At 71.2% G+C, this 23,301-nt stretch overlaps 6 protein-coding genes across 6 annotated transcripts; 3 read left to right on the forward strand and 3 right to left on the reverse strand.

Annotated features, from left to right (window-relative positions):
* Positions 1–2,049: 2,049 nt before the first annotated feature.
* On the reverse strand, positions 2,050–6,809 carry ABC38 (hypothetical protein; the record flags this gene model as incomplete). Its single annotated transcript, XM_009037517.1, has 5 exons — positions 2,050–2,233; positions 2,400–2,864; positions 3,044–3,781; positions 4,468–4,590; positions 5,113–6,809. 5 exons carry the CDS (start codon positions 6,807–6,809, stop codon positions 2,050–2,052), a joined length of 3,207 nt encoding a protein of 1,068 aa, XP_009035765.1.
* A 159-nt stretch (positions 6,810–6,968) lies between these two features.
* AURANDRAFT_63222 (hypothetical protein) lies at positions 6,969–8,360 on the forward strand (the record flags this gene model as incomplete). Its single annotated transcript, XM_009037368.1, has 1 exon — positions 6,969–8,360. The coding sequence occupies one exon, from the start codon at positions 6,969–6,971 to the stop codon at positions 8,358–8,360; it is 1,392 nt and encodes a 463-aa protein (XP_009035616.1).
* Positions 8,361–8,466: 106 nt separating this feature from the next.
* AURANDRAFT_63223 (hypothetical protein) lies at positions 8,467–12,194 on the forward strand (the record flags this gene model as incomplete). The annotated part of the gene is made up of 3 exons (XM_009037369.1): positions 8,467–10,814; positions 11,094–11,865; positions 11,889–12,194. The coding sequence occupies 3 exons, from the start codon at positions 8,467–8,469 to the stop codon at positions 12,192–12,194; spliced, it is 3,426 nt and encodes a 1,141-aa protein (XP_009035617.1).
* Positions 12,195–14,193: 1,999 nt separating this feature from the next.
* Positions 14,194–17,617, forward strand: AURANDRAFT_63224 (hypothetical protein; the record flags this gene model as incomplete). The annotated part of the gene is made up of 3 exons (XM_009037370.1): positions 14,194–15,348; positions 15,477–16,490; positions 16,685–17,617. 3 exons carry the CDS (start codon positions 14,194–14,196, stop codon positions 17,615–17,617), a joined length of 3,102 nt encoding a protein of 1,033 aa, XP_009035618.1.
* A 2,307-nt stretch (positions 17,618–19,924) lies between these two features.
* Positions 19,925–22,239, reverse strand: AURANDRAFT_24050 (hypothetical protein; the record flags this gene model as incomplete). The annotated part of the gene is made up of 2 exons (XM_009037516.1): positions 19,925–20,773; positions 20,974–22,239. Coding segments are annotated over 2 exons (2,115 nt in total), but the record flags the coding sequence as incomplete, so codon positions are not given.
* A 285-nt stretch (positions 22,240–22,524) lies between these two features.
* Positions 22,525–22,872, reverse strand: AURANDRAFT_16091 (hypothetical protein; the record flags this gene model as incomplete). The annotated part of the gene is made up of 1 exon (XM_009037515.1): positions 22,525–22,872. A coding segment is annotated over one exon (348 nt), but the record flags the coding sequence as incomplete, so codon positions are not given.
* Positions 22,873–23,301: the final 429 nt, after the last annotated feature.

A 23,301-nucleotide genomic window follows, 5' to 3' on the forward strand; every position in this document is an offset into this window, starting at 1 on the left:
GCGGGCTTGAAGTCCGCGTCGGCCGCGGGCGCCGGCTCGTCGCGCGGCCGCTTCGCCGCGCCGCCCGCGGACTGCTTCGCGCGCTTCGCGGGCGACTCGTCGACATCGACGGCGTCCTTCATGAGCTCGGCGTCGCGCTCCTCGGAAGAGCGCACGCCCGTCACCTCGATCTCGCTCTTCTCCGTGGTCACCGTGGTCGCCGGCGACGGAGGCGAGAACCCGAACTGGTTGCAGGCTTTCACTGAGATGGCGTACTTGGTGTCCGCTTTTAAGCCCGTGACAGTCTCGACGGAATTTATTGGTGGAAAGAAGCCGACGCCTTTTTTTGCGGCGACGAAATCATTCAATTCTTTAGCCGGAACAAGCTTGAATGTCGGTGGTACCGGGGAGGGAGCAGGGTAGATAACCGAAAATTCCTCACCACCGGCTTCAAAAGTGATCTTGACGCCCGTCGTGGAAAGAACATCGAAACGGTCATACGTCGGTCTCGCAAAACCCACTTTCACAGAAGTGTCCCCCAGGACCTCCACGTCTGGCGCGGGAGGCGCGATCGGCGCGTGATCCGCCGCGCAGTACGTCGTGGAAGGAGATTCTGAGCTTGGACCAACGCTGCTGAACGCGATGGCGCGCACTTTGTACTTGGTCTCCTTATCCAATCCTTGAACGAGAACAGATCCACTATGAGTATCCGGCGTGGTCAGGTCCACGTGCGTGGATTTTAGATCATTGAAGTAAATTTTGATCGCATGAGCGCTCAGGGGTGCGACGTAGAAGACGGCCGCCGTGGTGCCGTTATGCGGGAGGACGCGGGGCTCGGCCGGCGACTTCGGTGGCGCAAAAGTCTTGGGCAGACTGCGCGGCGACTCGGCGCCGAACGATACTTCGTCGGCTTCGCGCGTGGCGAACGTGGCCGTGTAGACCGTGTCAGGTTGGAGCTCCCTGACAATGCAGGTTCTAGTAGACACATTTGTACCAGAATATAATGGCGTGACCCGTGCCTTCATTGCGCGCCCCACCTCACCCTCCTTCAGGAGCGTGCCCGTAGCTTCATCGTACATGTGCTTGGTCTCCCGCTCGCCTTCGAAGAGGTACAAAATGGCATGCGAGGAATTCGGCGGCGGCGTGAATGAAACTGTGACTTTCCCGCCATTGAACGAAATGATAGGCGCCTCCATCGAGCTGGACGCGCGCGCGCTGCCGCAAAAATGCGGCTCTTCGCCGATCGAGCTGACCCGCAGCCCTACTGTAAAAGTACCTTGCACTAGAAAAACAACATGTTTCCCCTAGTGAGGGCTTTGCGCAGGCTCCGCGCACTTCTCCATGTGATGATCCGAGTTTTAGTGCACCAAAATTGGTCACGCCCGAGAGACAGGCGCTGCCGAGCCATCGGCAGCGGGTCGGCGAAAATCGGCGCGCGCGCGCCTGCGTTTTAGCGATAGACGCTGTGGCAAAAATGTGCCGAAAAAGGGCTGCATGTGGACCCATTCGCGCGCACTACCATGGCATGATCACTATCTTTTGGGGGTCCACAAGCCGCGCTCGTCCGCGCGGGGTCCCAGGCAACTCAGCGCGCCAAGCACGGGCAGCCGCAGACGCTGGGATCGCTTCGTGGAGCTCATGGCGCGCTCGAACGTGCTCCAAAGCGGGTTCCGCAGCCCGCCGCGCCGTCGCGTTCCCAGCGACCGGCTCACCATAACTCGGCTATGCGCGACGAGAGAACGTCGTCGCGGCGTCGCAAGGTTCCATCGGACCCAGCTGACATCGCAGCGGCCATTGCACGGGCGCACCAGAGGCTGCCGAGGAGTCGACTACACTTCAACTCATGATGTTGCTTTTCTAGTGCAAGGTACTTTTAGTACGCGACCGACGCCGGCGTTGACGGCATCACGGGCTCTCCCCGTCGCCGCGCAGCGGCAGCACGCCGCATGGGGCTGGCTGACCCGAGGAGCCTGCTGAGCCGAGGCGACGCCCTCGGCGTATACTATATACGTATCGGCGAGACCTCGGGGATGCGGCGCAACCGAGCACACGGACTTTCCTTAAGCACACTCACGACCTCCGCCAGAAGCGCCACCACGGTCGCGGCGGCGCCTCCGCCGCCACGACGGTCGCCTGCGCGCACTCAAAGTCGACGTTCGCGGCGCAGCGGGAGAAGATGGCCTCGATCTTCTCGGCATCGATGGTCTGGATGAGCTCCTCGACGAACAACCGCACGAGCGCGAAGCGCATGGACCTGTGTGGAAATCAACCAGTGAGCTGGGACGTCGGGGCCAAACTTCAGAAATCTCTAGCTCGGTCAAATCGAAGTCGATTCAGCTGATTTTTGGACGAATCGATTGCTCTCGTCGAGTTATCGAAGCACAGCCAAAGAGCCTGTGTCGAAAGATTCGAATACGCACACATTGAAGTCGGGTTGAAGATTTGATTTGCACACAGGCATGGACTCGGGCATGACGAGCTGGAGCCGGCCGAAGATGTCCTCCTTGGGGTCCATCAACTCCAGGCACATGTTGTAGCGGAGCACGTGCTCGAAGGGCTTCTCGTGCGCTTTCTTCCGCTGCGACTCCGTGTGGGGGTCCTCGAGGGGGTGGCGCCGCACGGCGAGCTCGTGGTGGCGCCGCCCGCGGACCGCGTCGCCGTACTCGTGGTAGGACGTCGTCAGCGCGTTCGTCACGGACGCGGAGGCCATGTTGACGGCGTTCTCGATCATGCTCGCGACGACGGACACGGGCACCAACGGCAGCTTGTCCGTGTAGGCCGCGAGGTTGTTCACGAAGGCGTTGCGCTCGTCCTCGTCGTAGAAGATGTGCTGCACGCCCCGCAAGAAGACGTCCGTGACCAACGCGTGGTGCTCGTCGGGCGACCTGGGCAGCAAAAGGGTGATTCAACGTCGCTTCAACGTGAGTGTTCCGCGCGCGCGCGTTCCAAATAAAGCATCCACGCTTCGAGACCGTTCCGGGAGATGATCGCTCGTCCAAAAATCAGCCAAAACGAGTGGAAAACGGCCGAGATAGGAGCCTTTGAAGTTGGGAATTTCGCACACTTTTGCTGCTCGTCGGGCGACAGGTGCGCGGCGACGTCCTCGTGGGACCGGCGCATGGACCGCATGAGCATGGCCATGACGCAGCGGATCACGCGGCGCCGGTCCGCGTCGTCGAGGAAGGGCAGCTGGACCTCCGCGAAGAGCCAGCGCGACATCGCGGCCTCGAACTTGTCCGCGGCGACTTTCGGCATGACCTGCTTCGAGTGGACCAAACGGATGAACTCGTTGGGCAGGTTGTGCGCGATGGTGTCGATGATCTTCAGCACGCAGAACTCGAAGATCTCCTGCTCCTGCGCCTCGTCGAACCAGACCAGGTCCACGAGGTCGTTGATGAGGTGCGACGTGTGCACCACCTCATTATCACTGAGGCAGAGCTTCGCGCGGGGGCTCCGCTCGATCTTCGTGCCGACGTAGCGCTTGCTCAGCGGCACCTCGGCGCGCAGGTACTCGTCGCGCTTGTCGTCGCAGAGGTCGTGGTACCAGCGCGCGCCGCGGTCCAGCGCGCCGTGGATCTTCGCCGCCTGGCTCCGGTCGACGTGGAAGACGCCGCCGACCGTGTGCTTCTCCTCCTCGCTCCGCGAGAAGGGGCCGCCCGACGCCAGCCAGGCCGCGCCGGACGCCGCGGCGAGCGGGCCGAGGCGGCCCACCGTGAACATTGTGCGCAGCCCTAGGGCAGTCCACGATAACAATCCTCCGCCGGGAGCCGGTTTGGCTGACCGTGAGGTAGATGTTGGCTGGCTGGCTGGCTCGGTCGCTGACAGCCACCCATTTCTTCAATGTAGACGTTGCATGTGCAAATCTTGCGATTTTCGTGCGGGATACATGTCAAAATCTAGTTAGAATCCGGAGTGGCCCGCCGGGGGTGACGGAAGCGCGAGCGCCGACGCGCGTGGCCGGCGGCCAGCCGGTCGCCGCAGCCGCCCCAGGACGGCGCGGCGCGCCGTAGGCGCGCGTTGTAGAGGTTGTAGCGAGGGGTCGTTTCGTGGACTGGACGTCCCTGGCTGGCTGGCTGGCTCGGCCCCCGGCGGCTGGCTGCGGTTTTGGACTGCCCTTGCGCAGCCCAGAATAAAAAACGTCAAGCAAACGGTTGATGAAGCATCATGATGGTCCTCGCGTTCGCGCTCGCGACCGCCCACGCCCGCGCCGACGAGGCCCAGTCCATGCGGTCCGCGTCCATCGCGCTGGGGCGCTGGCAGGCCGACGCGGTCTGCGGCGCGCCGGCGAAACGCAAGCGCGTCGCGTTCCTCATCGCCGGCCTCGTGCGGACGCTGCCCCTGGCGCGCGTGCACCGGTCCATCGCGCAGTACGGCATCGACGCCATGGGCGTCGACGCCGCCGTCTTCCTGGAGCTGAAGAGCGCCGGCACGGGGCGGCTCGGCGCCGAGCGCGGCGACGCCGGCGCCGCGGCGGCCGCGATCGCGTACCTGCGGCCCGCGTCCGCGCGCTGGGACGCGGCCGGCGGCGAGCTCCGCGCGGCCCTGCGGCCCTGCGGCCCCGTGCCGCCCGCGGACGCGCCGACGCACTGGGTCGTGAGCCAGTGGCTCGGCCTGCGGAACGCCTTCCGCGAGATGGTCCGCCACGAGCGCCGCGAGGGCGTCCGCTTCGACGCGGTCGTCAAGCTCCGCGGCGACGACCTCTGGCTCGGGCCGGCGCCGGTCTGGTGCGCCCTCGACGGCCTCTGGGCCGGCGCCGCGGCCTACGCGAACCTCGCCGGCGGCGGCGACGACTCCTACGTCGGCGGCCTCGACTGGTGGCTCGCGGTGCCGCGCGACCACGCGGACCGCGTCTTCACCATGGCCGGCGCCTACCTCAACTGCTCCAAGGCCAACCCGCAGCACAGCGAGAAGTGGCTCGCCCAGACGCTCCGCGGGACGCCGGGCCTCGCGCTCCGGCGCCTCCGCGACCTCCCGCGCGTCATCGTCTACGAGGAGCGCCTCGCGGCGAAGAAGTTCTGCGCCTACGTGCCGGACTACCTCCGCCCGGCCTGCCACAAGCTTCGCTATCCGCCCTAAGCATCGCGCGAGGCGCAGAGCGCGGCGAGCCCGAGGTGGCCCGCGAGGAGGCCCCACAGCGCGCGCGCGTGCGGCTCGCCGGCGCGGAGGCCGAGGCGCCGCAGGACCTCGTCGCCCGAGCTCACGAGCGCGAGGCCGCCCATTCTTGGTGCGTCCTTCCCCTCGAGCTTGGCGCCGCGGAACTCGCGGTCCAGGAGCAGGCGTATCGTCCATCGGATGGGCGACAGCGCCGCGAGCGGCTTCGGGCGCTCGGAAGGAGCCTCCCCGCCGGGATTGACGATGCCCGTGAGCATGTGGATGACGACGAGCGGCATGCCCGCCGCGAGCGCGGCGTCACTCGACGGCGTCGCCGCGCCGACCGCGAGGCCCAGGGTCGCCGACGCCGCCGCGGCGAGCGCCAGCGGCGCCGCGGGCGCGCTCCGGACGCCGCCGGCCGTGGCGCGGCCGAGCGCCCAGCCGTGGAGCGCGGCGAAGAGCGCGTCGGACGGCACCTCCGCGAGGGCCTTCGCCAAAACGTACTCGCCGCCGCCGTAGGCGCCGCGCTCGACCTCGCGCGCGACGACCTTGCGCTCCTTGCCGAAGAGGTCCAGCGCGCGCGTCAGCGGCAGCACGCACATGGAGATCGCGCTAAAGGAGAGGAGCGCGACGCGGTCCGCGCAGCCGGAGGCGCTCAGCGCCGGCGCGCCGCCGCCGTAGCGCCGCGCGAGGAACGCGCCCAGGCCGCCCGTCGACGCGAGGCGCAGGGCCTGCACGCGGGCATCGCGCGCGACCTGCCGCGCCGCGCGCCGCGCGAGGAGCGCGAAGCGCCGCGGCCGGGTCGCGCGCGGCCGCCGCGGCCGCGCGGCCGCGTCGTCCGCCGGCGCCGCGGGCGGCGGCCGCGCCTGCGCCGCGGCGGCGCAGAGCTGCTCCGCGCAGGCCTCGTCGGCGACGAGCTCGAGGAGCCACTCCGCCGGGTTCGTGAACGGCGGCAGCCGCCGGCCCGTCGCCGCGCGCGCGAAGGCCGCCGCGCGGTCCCGGGGCCCCGCGTAGGCGACGCGGCCGCCCGGCGCGAGCAGCACGACGCCGTCGACGTAGGAACGCCAGACGCGCGACGACGGCTGGTGCAGCGACGCGACGACGGCGCAGTGCTTGTCCACCGCGTGGCGGCGTAAAGTAGCGACGACGGCCTCGGCGCCGACGCTGTCGAGGCCGCTCGTCGGCTCGTCGGCGGCGAGGAGCGCCGGCGCGCCCCGCGCGAGCGCGAGCTCCGCGGCGACGCAGAGCCGCCGCCGCTCGCCGCCGGAGATGGCCGCGCCGCCGCCGCGGCCGTCGCCGACGCGCCGGTCCGCGACGCGCAGGAAGCCGAGCGTCCGCAGCCCGCGCTCCGCGAGCGCCGCCGCCTCGGCGCGCGACGCGCCGCGCAGCGCGTGCGCGAACTCGAGCGTCTCGCGGACCGTCAGCATCGCGAAGAGCTCCGAGTCCTGCGCGAGGAGGCCGCAGTCGCCGTCGCGCAGGCCGCCGACCGCGCGGCCGCCGGTTCGCACGTCGCCCTCCGCGCGCGCGCCCCGCGGCGGCGCGCGCACGAGCGCGCGCAGCAGCGTCGACTTGCCCGCGCCGCTCGCGCCGAGGACGGCCGTGAAGGTGCCCGCGGCGGCGGTGCCGCTGCAGGGCTCCAGCAGGAAGGCGCCGTCGGGCCGGCGCACGGCCAGGTCGCGCCAATGCACGTCGGCGCTCGTTTTGTGCATGAGCAGCGCCAGCAGGCATCGAGCCATCATGCTTGTTGAGAGTAGCTCACACGCGAGAGCTGTGGCAGCTCACGCGAGCTTCATACTCGGCCATCGACGGCAATGAGAAGCACTTGCCGCAGCATCGTTGACCTTTGCAGGCTGCCCCGCATCGATGTGCGATAGACAACGTCTAGCTTGACGTCGACGATGGACGGCGCCGTGGGCCAGCGCATCCAGCAGAAGCTCGCGACGCGGCGCCTCGCGTCCGGCGAGAACGACGCCCACGCGGCGACGAAGGCTGCCGAGAAGCTGCACCGGCGCCTCGCGCGCCTCGCGGAGAAGCTCGAGATGTCGGAGCTGGCGACGAGCGAGGCGAGCTCCCACGTCGCCGAGCTCATGAAGCGCGGCGCCGGCGCCCCGGCGGCCCCGGCGCCGCCCGCCGTCGGCGCCGGCGCGGCCGCGCGAAGTCTGGCGGAACACGACGCGCACGCGGCGGCGCTCGCCGGCGAGGCGGACACGCTCCGGGCCGCGGGCCGCCACGGCGCGGCCGTCGCGAAGCGCCAGGAGGTGTGCTCCTACTGGTCCGGCGTCGCGGACCTCGCGCGCGGCGGCGGGGCCTCCGCGGACGCGGCGGCGTGCTCCGACCGCCGCGACGCTGCGTCGCTCCGGTACCACGCGGAGGCCGTCGCCGCGCCCAACGCGCTCGCCTGCCGCGCGGCGCGGCGCGGCGAGGCCGACGAGGCCGTCCGCCAGCGGCGCGCCTTCCTCCAGGGCGCGCTCGCGCTCCGCGCGCGCGTCGACGGCGACTTCCTCGAGGCGAAGACGACGGCCTGGATCCGCTTCGCCGCCGAGGAGCTCGCGTTGGAGGTCGCGGCCAAGGCCAAGGCCGAGCCCGACGACCACCGCGCCTGCTGCGCCGTCCTCCAGGACGCGCTGGCCGTGCGCCGGGGCCTCGTCGGCTTCCGCCGCTACTCCGTGCTGCTCGACCTCGCGTGCCACCTCGAGCTCTCCGGCGCGCCGCGGGGCGCCGTGCTCGACGCCGTCGTGCGGCGCCTGGCCGTGCTTCGGGAGGCGCGGACCCGGCCCGACGCCGACGACGGCGCCGCGGAGGATCCGTCGCCGTACTTCGACCGAGTCGCGCGGCCGCAGTTCCCGCCCGCGCGCCGCGACTGGGCCGGCGACGCGGCGCTCGCGACGACGCTCGCCGACGCCGCGCGGCACCGCGTCGCCGCGCGGGACTACGGCGCCGCGCGGGCCAGCGCGGACGAGGCCATCGCGCTCTGCCTCTCCGCGCTCGAAGCGACGCCGGAGAACGGCGACGTCGCCGTCGCGCTCGCGGCCGCGCGCGTCGAGCGCGCGGCCGTGGCCCTCGCCGACGGCGACCGGCCCCTCGCCGTGGCCTGCCTCGCGGACATCGAGAGCGACGCGGGCCTCCGCGCGCGCGTCTCCGTCGCGCAGAACCCGAGGCTCCGCCTCGCCGCGGGCTGCCTCGGCGACGCCGACGGGCCGCCGCCGCCGCCGCCGCGCCTCGACTTCACCTTCGGCTGCGGCTGCGCGCCGGCCTTCGAGCTCCCGGACTTTGGGCTTCCCCGGCGGTAATCAGGTCGTGGGTGCTCTGCACCTTGAATGCCGCATTACAATCTCATTATTATTACACTGAGCATGATGCATATGCGACGTCGGGGCTGCCGCCGCTAGCCTCTCCATGCGTCGCTGGCTGCTGCTCGCCGCCTGGCTCGTCGGCGCGGCGAGCGTCGAGGACGAGGTCGTCGTCTTCCTCGCCGTGCGGTCCAAGGGCAGCAACGCGCGCCTGCGGTCCGTGCTGCGGCGCACGTGGCTGAGCCCGCGGCGCGGCCTCGGCTACCGCTTCTTCTCCGACTCGACGGGCTGCTGCGCCGACGAACGCGACGTCGTCGTGCGCGACGCGACATGGACGCACCGCGAGTTCGAGCTCATCTACCCGCCGTCCATGGACCTCAAGCAGAGCGCGTGGTCGGGCATGTACAGCCGCGACTGGGAGCTGAACTGCGCGGCCTGGGCCGTGCGCTTCGCCCGGTTCCGCTTCATCGCCCACACGGACGACGACGCCTTCGTCTGCGCCCGGTCCATGGTCGAGATCCTCGGCGCGCTGCCGGTCCCGACGCGGGGCCTCGTGCTCGGCTGGAACCGGCGCGACGCCTTCGACAACTGCCTCGTGCTCGTGAGCCGCGACGTCGCCGACTACTTCGCGCTCTACTACTACGAGAAGCTGCGGCCGGCGCAGATCCGCAACGGCGTCACCTACGGCAGCGGCTGGTCCGCGTCCAAGGGCGACTGGCGCGCGCGGCTCGTCGAGGACGGCGTGCCCCTCCTCTTCCGCCAGGGCTTCAACAAGGACCGCGGCGTCCGCCTCGTGGACCACCACACCTACCCGGACGTCTGGCCCCGGACCGTCGCGTCCGTCTACCTCGACGCCGACATGGACGCCGCGGTCGAGGCGGCGCCGGGCGTCCTCGGCTTCGGCCCCCGGGTCAACACCTGGGCCCACTACCGCGAGAAGCTCCAGCGCCTGAGCACGCCGGCGGAGAAGCTCGCCCTCGCGACGGAGTCGGCGGCCCACGGCCGCGAGCGCTCCGACTTCGCGCCGCCGGCGGACCCGCGGGGGTTCTGCCGCGGCCGGCTGCACTTCGACAAGTTCAAGAGCGGGGCCGTCCTGGACTGGTTCTGGCGCAAGGTCGCGGCCCCGGGGGGCGACGCCGCCGCGGACGCCGCCGCCGCGCGGGACGCCGCGGCCTACCTCCTCTACAACGGCCCCGCGGCGCCGGCCGCGCCGACGCGCTACGCCGAATCGCGCGTCTGGGACGCGACGCGCGGCTGGCGCAACGGCACGTGGTACGACGCGCTCGGCGTCGACGCGGCGACCGTGCCGGCCCGCGTCGCGGCGACCTACGCGGCGCCGCCGCCGAAGCCGCCGCCGGCGCCGGACGTCGACGGCGCCGCGGTCCGCCGGCGGACCCGATGGCCGCGCGCGGCGCCCGAGCGCCGGCGCGACGCGCTCTGGCGCCTCTTTACCGCGCGGACCTGCGCCCGCGCGACCGTGGCCGCCGCCTGCGCCGCGAGCGCCCGGCGGAAGATGCCCTGCGACCGCTGCCTGCCGTGGCACGCGGGCATCGACCCGCGCGACGACTGGGTCGACAAGCCGCTGAACCGGCGCCCCGCGCCGCCGCCCCACGCGCCCGACGACGAGGCGCTCGTGGTGCCGCCCCGCGCCGCGCCCTGCGCCGGCAGCCCGCGGGCGCCGCCGGCGCAGAAGCGCTACCCCTGGCTCCTCTTCGCGCGGAAGCATCGAGCCGCGTCGGCCGCGGGCGCGGCCGCGCTCGCGCGCGCGGCGGCGCTCAGCGCCGCGCTCAACGCGCCGTCGTTGTTTCCCATCGTCGTCTACCTCCACCACGGCCGCCGCGACGTCGAGGACGACTTCACGCGGTTTTTGGACGCTCTGGGCGTCGCGTGGCTTCCCCACCGGCTCTCGTTCGCGGACGAGCTGCCGGCAGACTTGCGCGACGTGCCGCTCCACAGCTTCGCCTGGATCGACGCCGCGGCGCTGCTCGAGGCGCTGCGGCCGGAGTTGGAGGAAAGAGGCGTCGGCGACGGGCGGCGGGCGCTCGTGACGTCCGCGGGCGTCCAGTTCGCGGGCGACGTGAAACTCGACGAGATCACTTTCTGCGCGGAGCGCCGCGCCGCGTGCCACGTGCCGGGCCGGCCCCTCGTGGAGACGAACTGGGGGACGAAGCGCTGCTGCGGCGACGCGGCGGGCGCCGTCGTCGCCGTCGGCACCGAGGCCGCGGGCACGGAGAACCTCGGCGGCGAGCTCGACGCCGCGGTGTTGATGGTCCTCGACGCGCCGAGGCTCGCCGCGATGCGGGCCGACGTGCTCGACCTCGCGCGGCGGCGGCGCTGGCGCGTCCCCGACGAGCGCGACCTCATGGTCGAGTGGTTCGTGCCCGGCCGCGGCGGGCCCGTCGCCTACTACGACGATTCCGCGTACGCGGCGCGCGCGTTCGCCCACCCCGTGACGTTCCCGCCGCGGGACGCGCGCATCTGGCTCTGGGACCGCACGACGCCGGAGGACGTCCTCTGCTGGCGCCGCGGCAACTACACGCCCGCGCTGAACCTCGTCGTCAACAACATCGCCGCGCGCAACGTCCGGACCAACCTCGGCTGCCCCCAGAAGCAGCTCATGCACGGCTGCGCCACGCGCACCTACGCCGCCCTCCTCGACGACCACCTCGCGCTCCTCGAGGCGGCGGAGGCCCTCGCGCCGCGGGGCGCCCGGAGGTAACCTTGAAGTGCAAGGCGGCTGCACCGAAAGAATTATTGCGGATCGATGATGGGATCCGAGCGGGCTGCTGCACCACGCATCGGCCTGCTGTTCGCGGCGGCGTGCGCCGCGTCGCCGCCGCGGTTCGCCATCGCCACGACGATGGCGGGGCGCCGCTGCGACTTCGACCGCGTCGCGCGCACGCGCATGTGGCTCGCGTCGCTGCGGCGCACGGACACGAACGCGACGGTCGTCCTCCTGGCGTCGGGCTTCGACGGCGGCGAGCTCGCGCGCGCGTTCCGCTCCCCGGCCTTCGACCGCGTCGTCGCCGTCGCGCCGTCGGAGCTCCGCTTCCGCGCGCGCCGCGAGGGCGACGGCCTGCTGCCGCCCGCGCTCGCGCCCGGCCGCGGCCGCGACTCGGCGATCCAGCCGCGCGACGACGGCGCCGGCACGACGCTCAAGTTCTGGGCCTGGGCGCTCGCGGACTTCGACGGCGTCGTCGTCGCCGACGCGGACGTCTGCTGGAACGGCGCCTTCGCCGGGCCCTACGGCCGCGGCGGCCATCGGCCCGCGGCCCGGTTCCACTTCACGTCCGCGCACGAGCTCCAGGGCTTCATGGCCGAGCTCCACCGCCGGCGCGCGCCCTTCGCCGCGGCCGCGGAGCGCGGCAACCGCGACTACGACGGCTTCAACAGCCACCTGTTCTATGCCCGGCCGTCGCTCGACGTCTTCGCCCTGCTCCGGGACAAGGCGGCGTCCGGCGACTTCGTGCCGTACACGAACACGGAGCAGGACGTCTTCGACACCGTCTTCGCGCCGCACCGCCACAGCTTCGAGTCGGCATCAGACCGCCGACGCACGAGCACACGAAGGGCCGCTGCGCCGGGAACGACGAGCCGTCGTCCCCGACCCACGCGGCCACGGGCGAGTTCGCGGAGTGCTACGCGAGCCGGTACCCGGATCTCCACGACGCGTTCTGCCGGCATCCGTCGGGCTGCGACATCAGCGCGCTCGGTCACCACTACCGAGACCGCGGCGCCAGCGGGGGGCGGATCTTCCGCTGCGGCGGCTGCGACGCGTGCAACTACACCGTCTCGGACGAGGGGCGCACCGAGTGGGCCGCGTGCGGGAGATAATGAGCCGCGCGTCCGAGTCCGGTTGCCCTCTCTCTCTAGAGCATTAGACGAGCTAGCCCGCCGGCGCGCCGCCTACCGAGCCAACCTGGCCAACGGGCCGCTCCTCCCGCCCGCCTCCCTGCACGCCGCGGCGTGCACAACACTCCCGCGCCTGAGGCCGCGGGCGACCCCGCGGGGTCGCCCGCCGGAGCCCGCGCCTACTTCCTCCCTACGCCCGGAACAGCGACAACCCTGCGGGGTTCGACGCCGGTTCCCGCTCTTCGGCCTCAACACGGCGTGCCCGCAAGGCACGCCGCACCGCCGTTCCTCCCCGGCGCGGTGCCGTGGCACCCGCCCTGCACGCTGCGGCGTGCACACTCTCATTCCCCGGCCTGGCTTCGCAGTCCCCGCTCCGCCTTTCCGGCCGCGGCGGGGGAGCAGAGGAGCCAGGATACGCCTAGGATACCCGTAACGCAGTCTCACTCTGATCTGCGGCCCCCCTGGAACTATACGCCAGCTACTCCACCAAGATTGCCCGGGAGACTCTCTTGGAACTCGCCCAAGAGCGACGGCAGGAATTCGCGCAGCTGATACAAGAGGCCGAGGCCGCCCCCGCGGACTCGGCATCGCGAGACGTCGCGCCGACGTAAGCCATGACGATTTTTGTCTAGTGCTCGGAATACCGGCTCGCAATTTAGCTACTTCCCCCGCGCGGCGGCCCCGGCGGCGAGTTCGGGCCGCGGCGCGCCGCGTGGAGAGCTCTTGACTAGAGCTCCACCTGGTTGTCGTTGATGGCGACCTCCTCCATGTCGTCCGTGGGCACGGGCTCGACGCTTTTTCCGTGGCGCACGGTCGTCACGCCCGGGTTCGCGAAGCCCTGGTCGGCCGCGGGCCGCATGTTCGAGAGGACGAGCTCTTCGTCGGGCTCGTCGCGGCGGCCGCCGGCGGCGGCGCCCGCGCCCGAGCCGAAGCTGTGGGCCAGCGTGGTGATGCGGCGCCGCTTGAACGACCGGCGCTGCCAGAGCATGATGCCGGCGACCGCGAGGCCGATGCCGAGGACCATGAGGCCCATGATGAGGCCGACGAGCTCGCCCCGCTTGAGGTCGCCCTTCTTTTTGCCGCCGCCGCCGCCGAGCGTGATCGTGTACTCCTCGACGGCCTCGAGCGTCCGGGCGACGTCGACCGTCGCCTTGTGGAGCACGGAGCTGTATTCGCCGTTCAGGAGGTCGTCCATCTCGCCCGACTCCGCCGCGCCCACGATCGTCGCCTTGAACTCCGCGAGGTCCATGTCCGTGACGACCTCGTAGAAGACCTCCGCCCCGCCGCCCTCGCCGGGCTCGGACCGGACGCCGCTGAAGTAGTACACGTGGATGTCGAGGATCTTGCCGACGACCCCGTCCGCGAACTCGACCTAGGGCGGCGACGGTTTCGCGGCGAAGGGTTCGCGGCGACGGGTTCGCGGGGGAAAAAGACGCCGCGTTTCGTACGTGCGCGAGCTTGTCGATGTTGAAGAGGTCCGATTCGATGTTGTTCAGGACAACAACGCTCGAGATCATGCGGTCGGAGGACCCGAGACGTCGCCGTTGACAAACATCGTCGGCGCGGACGCCGATGGCGGCGACGAGGGCGAAGCTTCGCAGGAAATTCATGGTCGACGAGGAGGCGTGTGTGTGTGTGCGACGGGGCGTGTGGACGAGGCAGAGGGGGGGCGAGGGTGGAGGTCAGACGCGACTCGTCGCGAGCGGCGCTCTTACCACAGCGGCGCGCGGCGCTCGCTCGGCGCGCCGCTTGCTCATTCTTGCTCGGCTGCCGCACGCCGCCACTCGAAGTGCTCGCGGTTGGCAGCTCGCCTCGCCACCGCAGCCGGCCTCGCCGCGCGCGCCGCGGGTCCACACAGCCCCGCGCTCGCCGGCCTCCACCGCGAACGCCAGGACTCGAACGCGCGCGCCCGTCCCGCGCTCGCCGGCCGCTCGCCGCCGAGAAACCCCCCATTCACCACTCGCCGCCGCGCGCCGCCGAGATGGCGGACCAGGAGATGCTGGCGCTCCTGGCGACGAACCTCCAGGCCATGTACCACGGCACGGACGCGGCCCAGCGGCGGAGCGCCGACGCGTTCCTCCAGAAGCTGCAGCGCGAGGCGAGCGGGTGGGGCCTGGCGGACGCGATCCTCGGCGGGCGCACGCCCTTCGCGTCGGGCCCCGGCGACCTCGCGTCCAACGCGCTCGGCGCCGAGGCGGTGACGTTCGCGTCGATGACGCTCCACGCGAAGGTCTCCGGCGACCTGCACGAGCTGTCGCCGGAGCAGGCCGTATCGCTGCGCGGCGCGGCGCTCGACCACCTCGCGCGCTGGAGCGGCGTCGGCGTGCCCGGCGTCGTGGTGAAGAAGCTGGGGCTGACCGTGGCGGCGTTGGCCGTGTCGACGTCGTGGGACGGCGCCCTCGACTTTGTCCGCGAGGCGTTCGGCCGCGAGGAGGCGGACGCGGCGCAGGGCATGCGGACCAAGGTCGTCGCCGTCGAGCTGTTGGCGGCGCTGCCGGAGCAGTGCGCCTGGAAGGAGCTGAACGTGCCCCTGAGCCGCCGCGAGGCCTACACGCGCTACCTCTGCCAGAGCTCCGAGGGCGTCCTCGGCGTGCTCACGCAGCTCGTGGTTTGGGCCGCGGGCGCGGCCGCGGGCTGCCCCGCGGGCGCGGAGCAGCTCAACGGCGCCGTCTTCGGGTGCCTCAAGTCCTGGATCTCCTTCTGCGACATCAAGGCCGAGCACCTCGCGTCGAGCGCCCTCTTCACCGGAGCGTTCGACGCGCTGGGCCACGGCCCGCTCTTCGAGCACGCGTGCGACGTCATCGTCGAGGCGCTGCGGCGCTTCGACTGCCGCCTGCCGGAGAACGGCGTCCTGGTCGCCGCCATCGCGCCGCGCGTCATGGCTCTAGAAGCGCGCTTCGCCGCGGCGACGGCGAGCGAGGACGACGACGAGGCCATGGGCCTCTGCCGCATCTTCTGCGAGATGGGCGAGGCCTACATGCCCATGATCGCGAGCGAGCGCGACTGCAACCAGCTCGCCATCGTTTCTGTGATGATCAAGTGCACGGAGTACCCCGCGCGGCGCGTCGCGGCCAGGGCAGCAAAAGAGAGCGAAATTCCCAACTTCAAAGGCTCCTATCTCGGCCGTTTTCCACTCGTTTCGGCTGATTTTTGGACGAGCGATCATCTCTCGGGACGGCCTCGCAGCGTGGATGCTGTTTCCGGAACGCGCGCGCGCGGAACACTCACGTTGAAGCGACGTTGAATCACCCTTTTGCTGCCCAGGTCGCGGCGGCGCCGCTCCGGTTCTGGTACCACCTCGCGCGCGCGGTCGGGCGCCTGGCCGACGGCGACCCGGCGCGCGCGAGCCTCGTGGCCAAGTTCCGCGACGCCTACGCGTCCCTGGCGCGGCTCTGCGTGCGCCTGAGCGTCCGGGGAGAGCACGACGTCGACGCCGCGGACCCGCGGTTGGACGGCGACGACTTCTCGAGCCACCGCTGCGACCTCTTCGACGCCTTTGGCGACGCGGCCTACTTCCTCGGGGCCGACGCGGTCCTCGCGGCCGTCGCGGAGGAGGTGCAGCTGGCGACGGGCGCGAACGCGACGTGCGACGGCGTCGAGGCGTGCTTGTTCGCCTTGACGGCGCTGTCCGACTTCGTGCCCGACGCCGAGGCCTTCGTGCTCCCGTCGGCCTGCTCCATGGTCTGCGCGTTGCCGCGCGACTGGCGCCGCGCGCGCGACCGGGGGTCCGTGTTCGTGGGCGCGTACGCGCGGTGGCTCCGGCGGCGGCCCGACGCGCTCCGGTCGTGCTTCCAGTTCCTATTGGACGAGCTCGCGGCCCTGCCGGCCCAGGCGCCGGCCAAGGGGGACCACAGCTCCCAGGCCGCGCGCGCGCTCAAGCGGCTCTGCGACAAGTGCGCGCCGGAGCTGGGGCAGGCGGGCGCTTTGACGATCCGCGACACGCTGACGAACCGCGTGCCGCTCAAGGACGAGCTCGAGATCCTCGAAGGCCTGGGCGCCGTCGTCGCGGCCATGCCGGACTACGAGGCCGTCCGCGCGGGCACGGAGCAGCTCGCGGGCCCGCCGGCGCTCGCTTTGACGGCGATCGCGTCGTCGAACGCGGCGGGCGAGCCGCGCGTCGTCGCGCGCGAGCTCGACCGCCTCACGTCCGTCGTGCGCTACGCGTCGCCGCCGGCGGCGCTGTTGGGGAGCCGGCCCCACCCGGTCCTCGAGCTCTTCGACAAGCTCTGGCCCGTCTTCGAGGCGCTGGGCGCCAAGTACCGCGAGTCGACGGTCGTCGTCAGGGCAGCACAAGGGTGATTCAACATCGCTTCAACGTGAGTGTTCCGCGCGCGCGCGTTCCGGAAAAAGCATCCACGCTTCGATGCCGTTCCGAGAGATGATCGCTCGTCCAAAGATCAGCCGAAACGAGTGGAAAACGACCGAGATAGGAGCCTTTGAAGTTGGGAATTTCGCACCCTTTTGCTGCCCAGGTCGTCGTCGAGAAGCTGTGCCGGTGCTACAAGCACGCGATGCGGTCCTGCCGCAAGGCCTTCGCGCCCATGCTGAGCCGCATGGCCGCGCATCTCGTGCAGTCGTTCGCGTCGAACCCGATCTCGTCGTTCATCTACTGCTCGTCGATCTGCATCACGGAGTTTGGCGACGAGGCGGAGAAGCGGCCGGCGCTCTTCGACATGTTCGCGTCGCTGTCGTCGGCGGTTTTTGGGTTGCTGAGCACGCCCGAGGCCTACGCGGCGGCCCCCGACGTCGTCGAGGAGTACTTCTACCTCGCGTCCCGCTTCCTGGACCACTGCCCGGAGCCGCTGCTCGAGAGCCCGCTGCTCGCGGCGTTGCTGCGCGCGGCGACGGCGGGGCTGGCCGTGGAGCACCGCGAGGCGCTCCGGGGCGTGCTCCACTGCTGCGACCGCTTCGCGTCGACGGCGATCCGGTCGCTCCAGCGCGCGGGCGGGCCCCTGCCGCCGGCCGTGGCCCACTGCGAGCCGCCGCTGAGCCGCCGCGACGCGCCCCAGTCGCAGCAGGACGTCGACGACGCGCGGCGCCACGCGGCGACGCTCCACGGGTTGCTGGTCGTCGAGGCGTCGGGCGCGGCGCTCACGGACGGCCTGCTCAAGGCGCTGTCGGGGGACCTGCCGTCCTACATCAAGGACGAGGGCCGCGGGTCGCTGCTCGGCGTGCTCTGGAAGCTCCGGCTCGTGTGCCCGCCGGAGTCGTTCGCGGCGTGGTGCTCGACGAGCCTCGCGGTCATCACGGACAAGTTCGCGTCCCACGAGATCACCAACGACCTGCTCAAGTCCGTCGCCGTCGAGCCGCCGCGCAAGGACCACTTCTACGACGCCTTCGCCGTCTTCGCGCGCTGCTTCTCCGCGAAGCGCAAGATGAAGACGCGCCGCTCGGGCCGCCGCTAGGGCTAAGGCGCGGCGAGTCCGACGCTTGCCGGCCGGGGGGCGGGGCGTCCGTCGCGGCGGAGAACCCCCTCGAGAGCGCATCGCTTAGGACCGCTGGGCCGCGTCCATGGCCTGCTGGGAGACGGCCTGCGCGCGCTCCTGCGCGGTCCGCGCCTTGCCGCGCGCCCAGAGGATCTTGATGGCGTCGTCCTCCTCGCCGGAGATGAAGGGCGCCGGCGGCGGCATGGCGCTCAGGACCTGGGCCGCCTGCCGGTAGTCGCCGAGCCGCGTCTCGTAGAGGCCGAGGAGCTGCTGGAAGTCGTAGCGCTCCTCGGGCGTGCACGCGCTCGTCGCGAGCGCGCGCGTGAGCTCCTGCATGGCCTCCTCGTACTGCGCCGCGATGTCGTTGATCGTCGCCACGGCCATGGTGTCGGCGTTCGTCGTGCGCCGGCAGTGGGCCTTCGTGGCGATCTTCTGCTCCATCTCCGGTCCGCCGTCGTCGAGGAGCCGCTTGCCGGCCTGGGCCTGGGCCACGCGCTGGCTCGCCTGCTCGCTCGCCGCGTTCATGGCGTCCTTGGCGGCGGCGAAGAAGTCCATGTTGTGCTTTGGGGGAGCTGTGTCGGACCCTGATGACCTCTGTGGGGGCACCTTCGACCTTGCTCACCACATTGCACCCAAGCGCGGTCCGATGGTGATGGCCGCCACTCTGCGGGCAGCCCTGGCCCTCGCGCTGGTCGCCGTGTGCCAGGGCGACGACGGCGAGCGCGCCTTCGACGACGACCCGCACCCCACGGTCACCAGCTTCGAGGCGCCGCCGGCGGGCTTTCACAAGGACCCCGCGGGGTCGACGGTGTCCGCGGGCCACTTCCACACCTGCGCCCTGCGCGCCTCCGACGGCGACTTCGGGGGCATCGCCCACTGCTGGGGCTTCGACGCCATGGGCCAGGTGAGCCGGAGCCCGAGCACGCCCATGGTCCAGCTCAGCAGCGGCCACTTCCACAGCTGCGGCCTCACGCTCGGCGAGAAGATCTTCTGCTGGGGCCAGGAGAAGGAGACGGCCCACAGCCCCGAGGGCCTCTTCAGCCAGGTGAGCGCGGGCCAGTTCCACAGCTGCGGCCTGACGAAGGACGGCGACGCGCGGTGCTGGGGCGAGGACTACCGCGCGCTCGGCGCGGTGTTCCCGCCGCGCGGCAAGTTCGTGCAGATCGGCGCGGGCTACGACTTCACCTGCGGCCTGCGGCCCTCGGGCTTCGTCGAGTGCTGGCGCCGGCGCCCCGCGCGACGAAACCAAAAAACGAACGGTGTTTCTCTCTAGGTGCTGGGGCGGCGACGACAAGGGCCAGGCGTCGCCGCCGAGCGACGTCCGCTTCGAGCAGCTCGAGTGCTCGACGTCGTCGGCCCAGGCCTGCGGCCTCACGCTCGGCGACCGGGACCTCGTCTGCTGGGGCCACGACAACAAGGGCGCGGCGCCGCGCTTCGTCGCGGGTCCGTTCGTGCAGGTCGCGACGGGCTACAAGACGACGTGCGCGATCCGCGACCCGGGCAGCGCCATCGACTGCTGGGGCGTGTCGAGCCACGTCTTCGAGACGGCGGAGAAGCCCAAGTTCGCCGGCCGGACCTTCGAGCAGGTCTCCGTCGGCATGGACCACGTGTGCGCGCTCGACGTCGACGGCGAGGTCCTCTGCGAGGGCCAGCCGCTCGCCGCGGGGCGCGACGTGCCGACGGGCTTCGTCGCCGCCTAGGAGGTGGCGCCCCGGCTTGCTTCTTTTAACGGACGAGAGCGACGCGCCGGGCCTAGGACATGCTCTCGTCGACGTCGACGTTCGGGTGGACCGCGAGGACGGGCTCGCCGTCCTCGTGCGCGACGACGATGACGAGCTCGTCCTTCTGGAGGCGCTTGAGGATCTGCTTGAGGAGCTTCGTGTGCGCGGCGACCTCGTCGCCGACCTCGTCCGCGTGGACGCGGAGGTACCAGTCGAGGATCGCGGACCGCGGGAGGCCCGGGACGTCGTCGAGCGTCGCGCGCGACCGCAGGTGCGTCGTGATGAGGAGCCGGTAGCGCTGGTAGTCCTCGTAGGAGAGCTTGATCTTGGTCTTGGGCTTGGCCGCGTCCGCCGCGGGCGCCGCCGCGGGCGCGTCGTCGCCGCCGCCGTCGCCGCCGTCGCCGTCGCCCGCGGGCCGCTTCGCCGGCGGCTCGTCGCCCGCGTCGCCCTCGTCGCCCTCCCGCGGCCGCTTCGCCGCCGACGGCGGCGCGTCGCCGTGCGCGTCGTCGCCGTTCGCGGCGACGTGCTCGTCGCCGGCGAGGTCGACGTTCGCCGCCGCGAAGACGTCGTCGTCGTCGTCCAAATCGTCGAGGACGACGGCCTCGGACTCGACGCTGATGATCGACTTCTTGAGCAGGCGGAAGGCCTCCCTGACGTCGTCGGGCTCCACCGTGTCGCTCATGCGGATGCGCGCGTGCGCCTCGGAGAGCCGGACGAGCGACTCGAGCTGGCGCACGGTGACGCGGTACGCGGTCTTGTTGCGGCCGACGCAGTCGTTCTGCCGCAGCTGGCGGTAGCACTTGACGAGGGTCGTGTGCGCCGCGTCGCCGATCTCCGGCGTGAGCTTCTTGGCCACGCGGACGTAGGCCCGGAGCTCGTCGAGCGTGAACGGCGCGTCCAAGGCTTTCCGCTCGCCGCGGTGCACGTCGACGATGTGCGTCGCGACGGCCCGGTCCGTGAGCTCGTCGCAGTCGTCGACGACGATGAAGAAGAGGTCGAAGCGGCTCATGATGGGCGCGGTCATGTCGACGTTCGCCTTCAGCGTCTTCGACTTGTCGTAGCGGCCGTGCTTCGGGTTCGCGGCCGCGAGGATCGACGTCCGCGCGTTCAGGTTCGCCTGGATGCCCGCCTTGGTGATGGAGATGGTCTGCTGCTCCATGGCCTCGTGGATGGCGACCTGGTCCGCGCTGTCCATCTTGTCGAACTCGTCGATGCAGCAGACGCCGTTGTCCGCGAGCATGAGCGCGCCCGCCTCGACGCAGAACTCGCCCGTCTCGCCGTCGCGGGCGATGGACGCCGTCAGGCCCGCCGCGGACGCCGCTTTACCGGACGTGTAGACGGACCGCGAGAGGAACGAGTGCACGTATTTCAGGAACTGCGACTTCGCCGTCGACGGGTCGCCGACGATACAGACCTGGGCAGCAAAAGGGTGATTCAACGTCGCTTCAACTTGAGTGTTCCGCGCGTGCGCGTCACGAGAAAAGCGCCCACGCGTCGAGACCGCTCCGAGAGATGATCGCTCGTCCAAAAATCAGCCGAAACGAGTGGAAAACGGCCGAGATCGGAGCCTTTGAAGTTGGGAATTTCGCTCTCTTTTGCTGCCCTGATGCAGACGTTGACGTCGCCGCGGAGCTTGATGCCCTCGTGCGTGCGCTTGTGGACGCCGCCGACCAATTGAAGCAGCACGCCGTGCTTGATGTCCTTGTGGCCGTAGACCGCGGGCGCGACGGACTCGGCCAAGGCGTCGTAGACGCGCGGGTGCTGGCGCATGCGCCGCGCGACGACCTGGTCCCGGGCGTCGCGGGGCGTCATGATGCGGTCCGGGTCGTCCGTGACGCCCCCCGCCGTCTCCAGCGCGCGCAGCGCCTCGTCCTCCTCGTCCTCGCGCAGCGCCGCGTCGCCGCCGACGTCGTCGGACCGCTCGATGGAGCTGCCCATGAAGAGCAGCCGGTAGGTCATCTCGCGGGAGCCGGCCTGCTTCGTGCCCGTCACGCCCTGGGCCATGCCGTCCTGGCCCGTGCGGCTACTCACCGTGGCCTCGCCCGCGCGCGCGAGGCCGCCCGTGTCGGGCATGACCGCGAGGCACCCCGTCGCGACGATCTTGTCGCCGGCCTTGACCTGCTCGACCATCTCGTCGCGCACGAGCACGTCCATGGACCGGGGTAAGGACCCGGCGGGGATCTCGTCGGGCGCCTCCTGGAGCCGCACGCGCTGCCAGTCCGCGAAGCGGCTCCGCTCCATCTGGAGCTGCCACGCGGCGGCGGACGCGTTGTTGCACTGCGGGTTGCGGCAGATCGTCGGCGTCGTGTAGCGGAGCTGCTGCTCGACGTCGTCGGCCTGGAGGCCGCACTTGAGGCAGAGGAAGGAGCCCGCGAGCAGCTCCGGCCGCACGTCGCTCGTCCGCGTGACGACGCCGCGGCACCGCACGAGCGACCCGACCTTGTCGCTCCGCAGGTCCCGCAGCTTCGCCGCGTCGCGGTGCAGGTTCCGGAAGCAGACGAACAGATTCTTCGCGTCGAGGGGGTCGCCGCCCGCGGGCCCGTCGCGCGCCGCGCCGACGGACCGCTCGTAGACCTCGCGGTACGCGCGCTTCGCGCCCGCGCGCGCGCAGACCTCGAAGCGGTAGAACTCGGACTCGATGGCGAGGGCGAGCTCGCTGTCGTGCTGCTCGAGCTCCGCGAAGTCCACGCGCACCGTCGCGCCCTCCTCGGCCGCGACCATGCCCTCGAGCTGCGACGCGTACGGCCGCTTGCCGCCGCCGCACCCGCCGCCGTCGTCGTCGGCGTCCTCGGGGCTCGCACCGGGGCTAAAGTCGAGCAGGAACCGGCAGAACCGCTCGACGACCTGGTTGTTCGTCTCCTGCTCCGTCACCTCGGCCATCGCTTACACAAGTGGCGTTGGCGCACCGCGCGGCGCGTGCGGTTGCGCTCCCGAGACGAGGTTTCGCGAGCGCTTCAAGCGCGTCTCCCGTGCGCGGTTGCGCGCAACGCTGCGTGGTCGACGTACGCTCTCTGCTGGCTCAGGGAGAGACAGAGGAGGGCACTACTGCAGTCGAGCCCATCAGCTCAAATCCGCGAGTCGCTGGCCGGGGATCCGCGGCGCTCGTCGACACAATACCTCGCACGCCTCCGACGACGACCCCGAGTATAAAACGCCACGTTACGCCACGCGGTAGATGAGGTGGACGCCCGACGACGACGCGACGGTCTTCGAGAGCTCGCCGACGTCGAGGTTGAACGCGGCGACCTCGAAGGGCGGGCTCATCTTGCCGCGGCGGAAGAAGCCGAGGTCGCCGCCCTTCTTCGCCGAGCCGCAGTCCGACTGGGCCTTGGCGAGCTCCTTGAAGAGGTCCTCGCGGCGGTAGGACGGCGCGGCGAGGAGCTTCGACCGCGCGATCCGCAGCTCGTCCGTCGCGTCGTCGACGCTCCGCGTCACGCGCTTCGCCGGGTTGCGCCAGGACGTCGGGTTGCGCGAGTCGCGGTGCTTGCGGACGACGTGGAGGCAGTGCACCTTCTCGAGCTTGAAGAGGCCCGGCGCGAAGACCTTGACGGGCCCGCGGTCGCCGGCCGCCGCGGGCGCGGCCGCGGCGGCCGCCTTGGGCTTCGGCGGCGCCTTGGCCGCGGGCGGCGGCAGGTCCGCGTAGGGGTCGAAGGCCGCCGCGGGCCTCGCCGCGGGGCTCGGCAGGTCCGCGGCGGCGATGATCGCCGCGCGGCTCGGCGCGGCCGGCGCGGCGTCGCGCTCGTCGTCGCTGTCCGCCGCGGCGACGGGCGCGGTCTGCGGGATGCCCGGGCCCTCGAGGCCCTCGAGGGCGCGCTCCTTCGCGAGCTGCTTGTCGTCCAAGTAGTAGCCCAAGCCCTCGTCGCCCATTTTGAACACATAGCCCTTGCGCGACCCGTAGTACGCCGAGGCCTTGCTAAAGGCCAGGAGCTCCACCCTCTTCGG

This window comes from Aureococcus anophagefferens (genome assembly GCF_000186865.1).
Source record: "Aureococcus anophagefferens unplaced genomic scaffold AURANscaffold_6, whole genome shotgun sequence".
NCBI classification, from domain to species: domain Eukaryota; class Pelagophyceae; order Pelagomonadales; family Pelagomonadaceae; genus Aureococcus; species Aureococcus anophagefferens.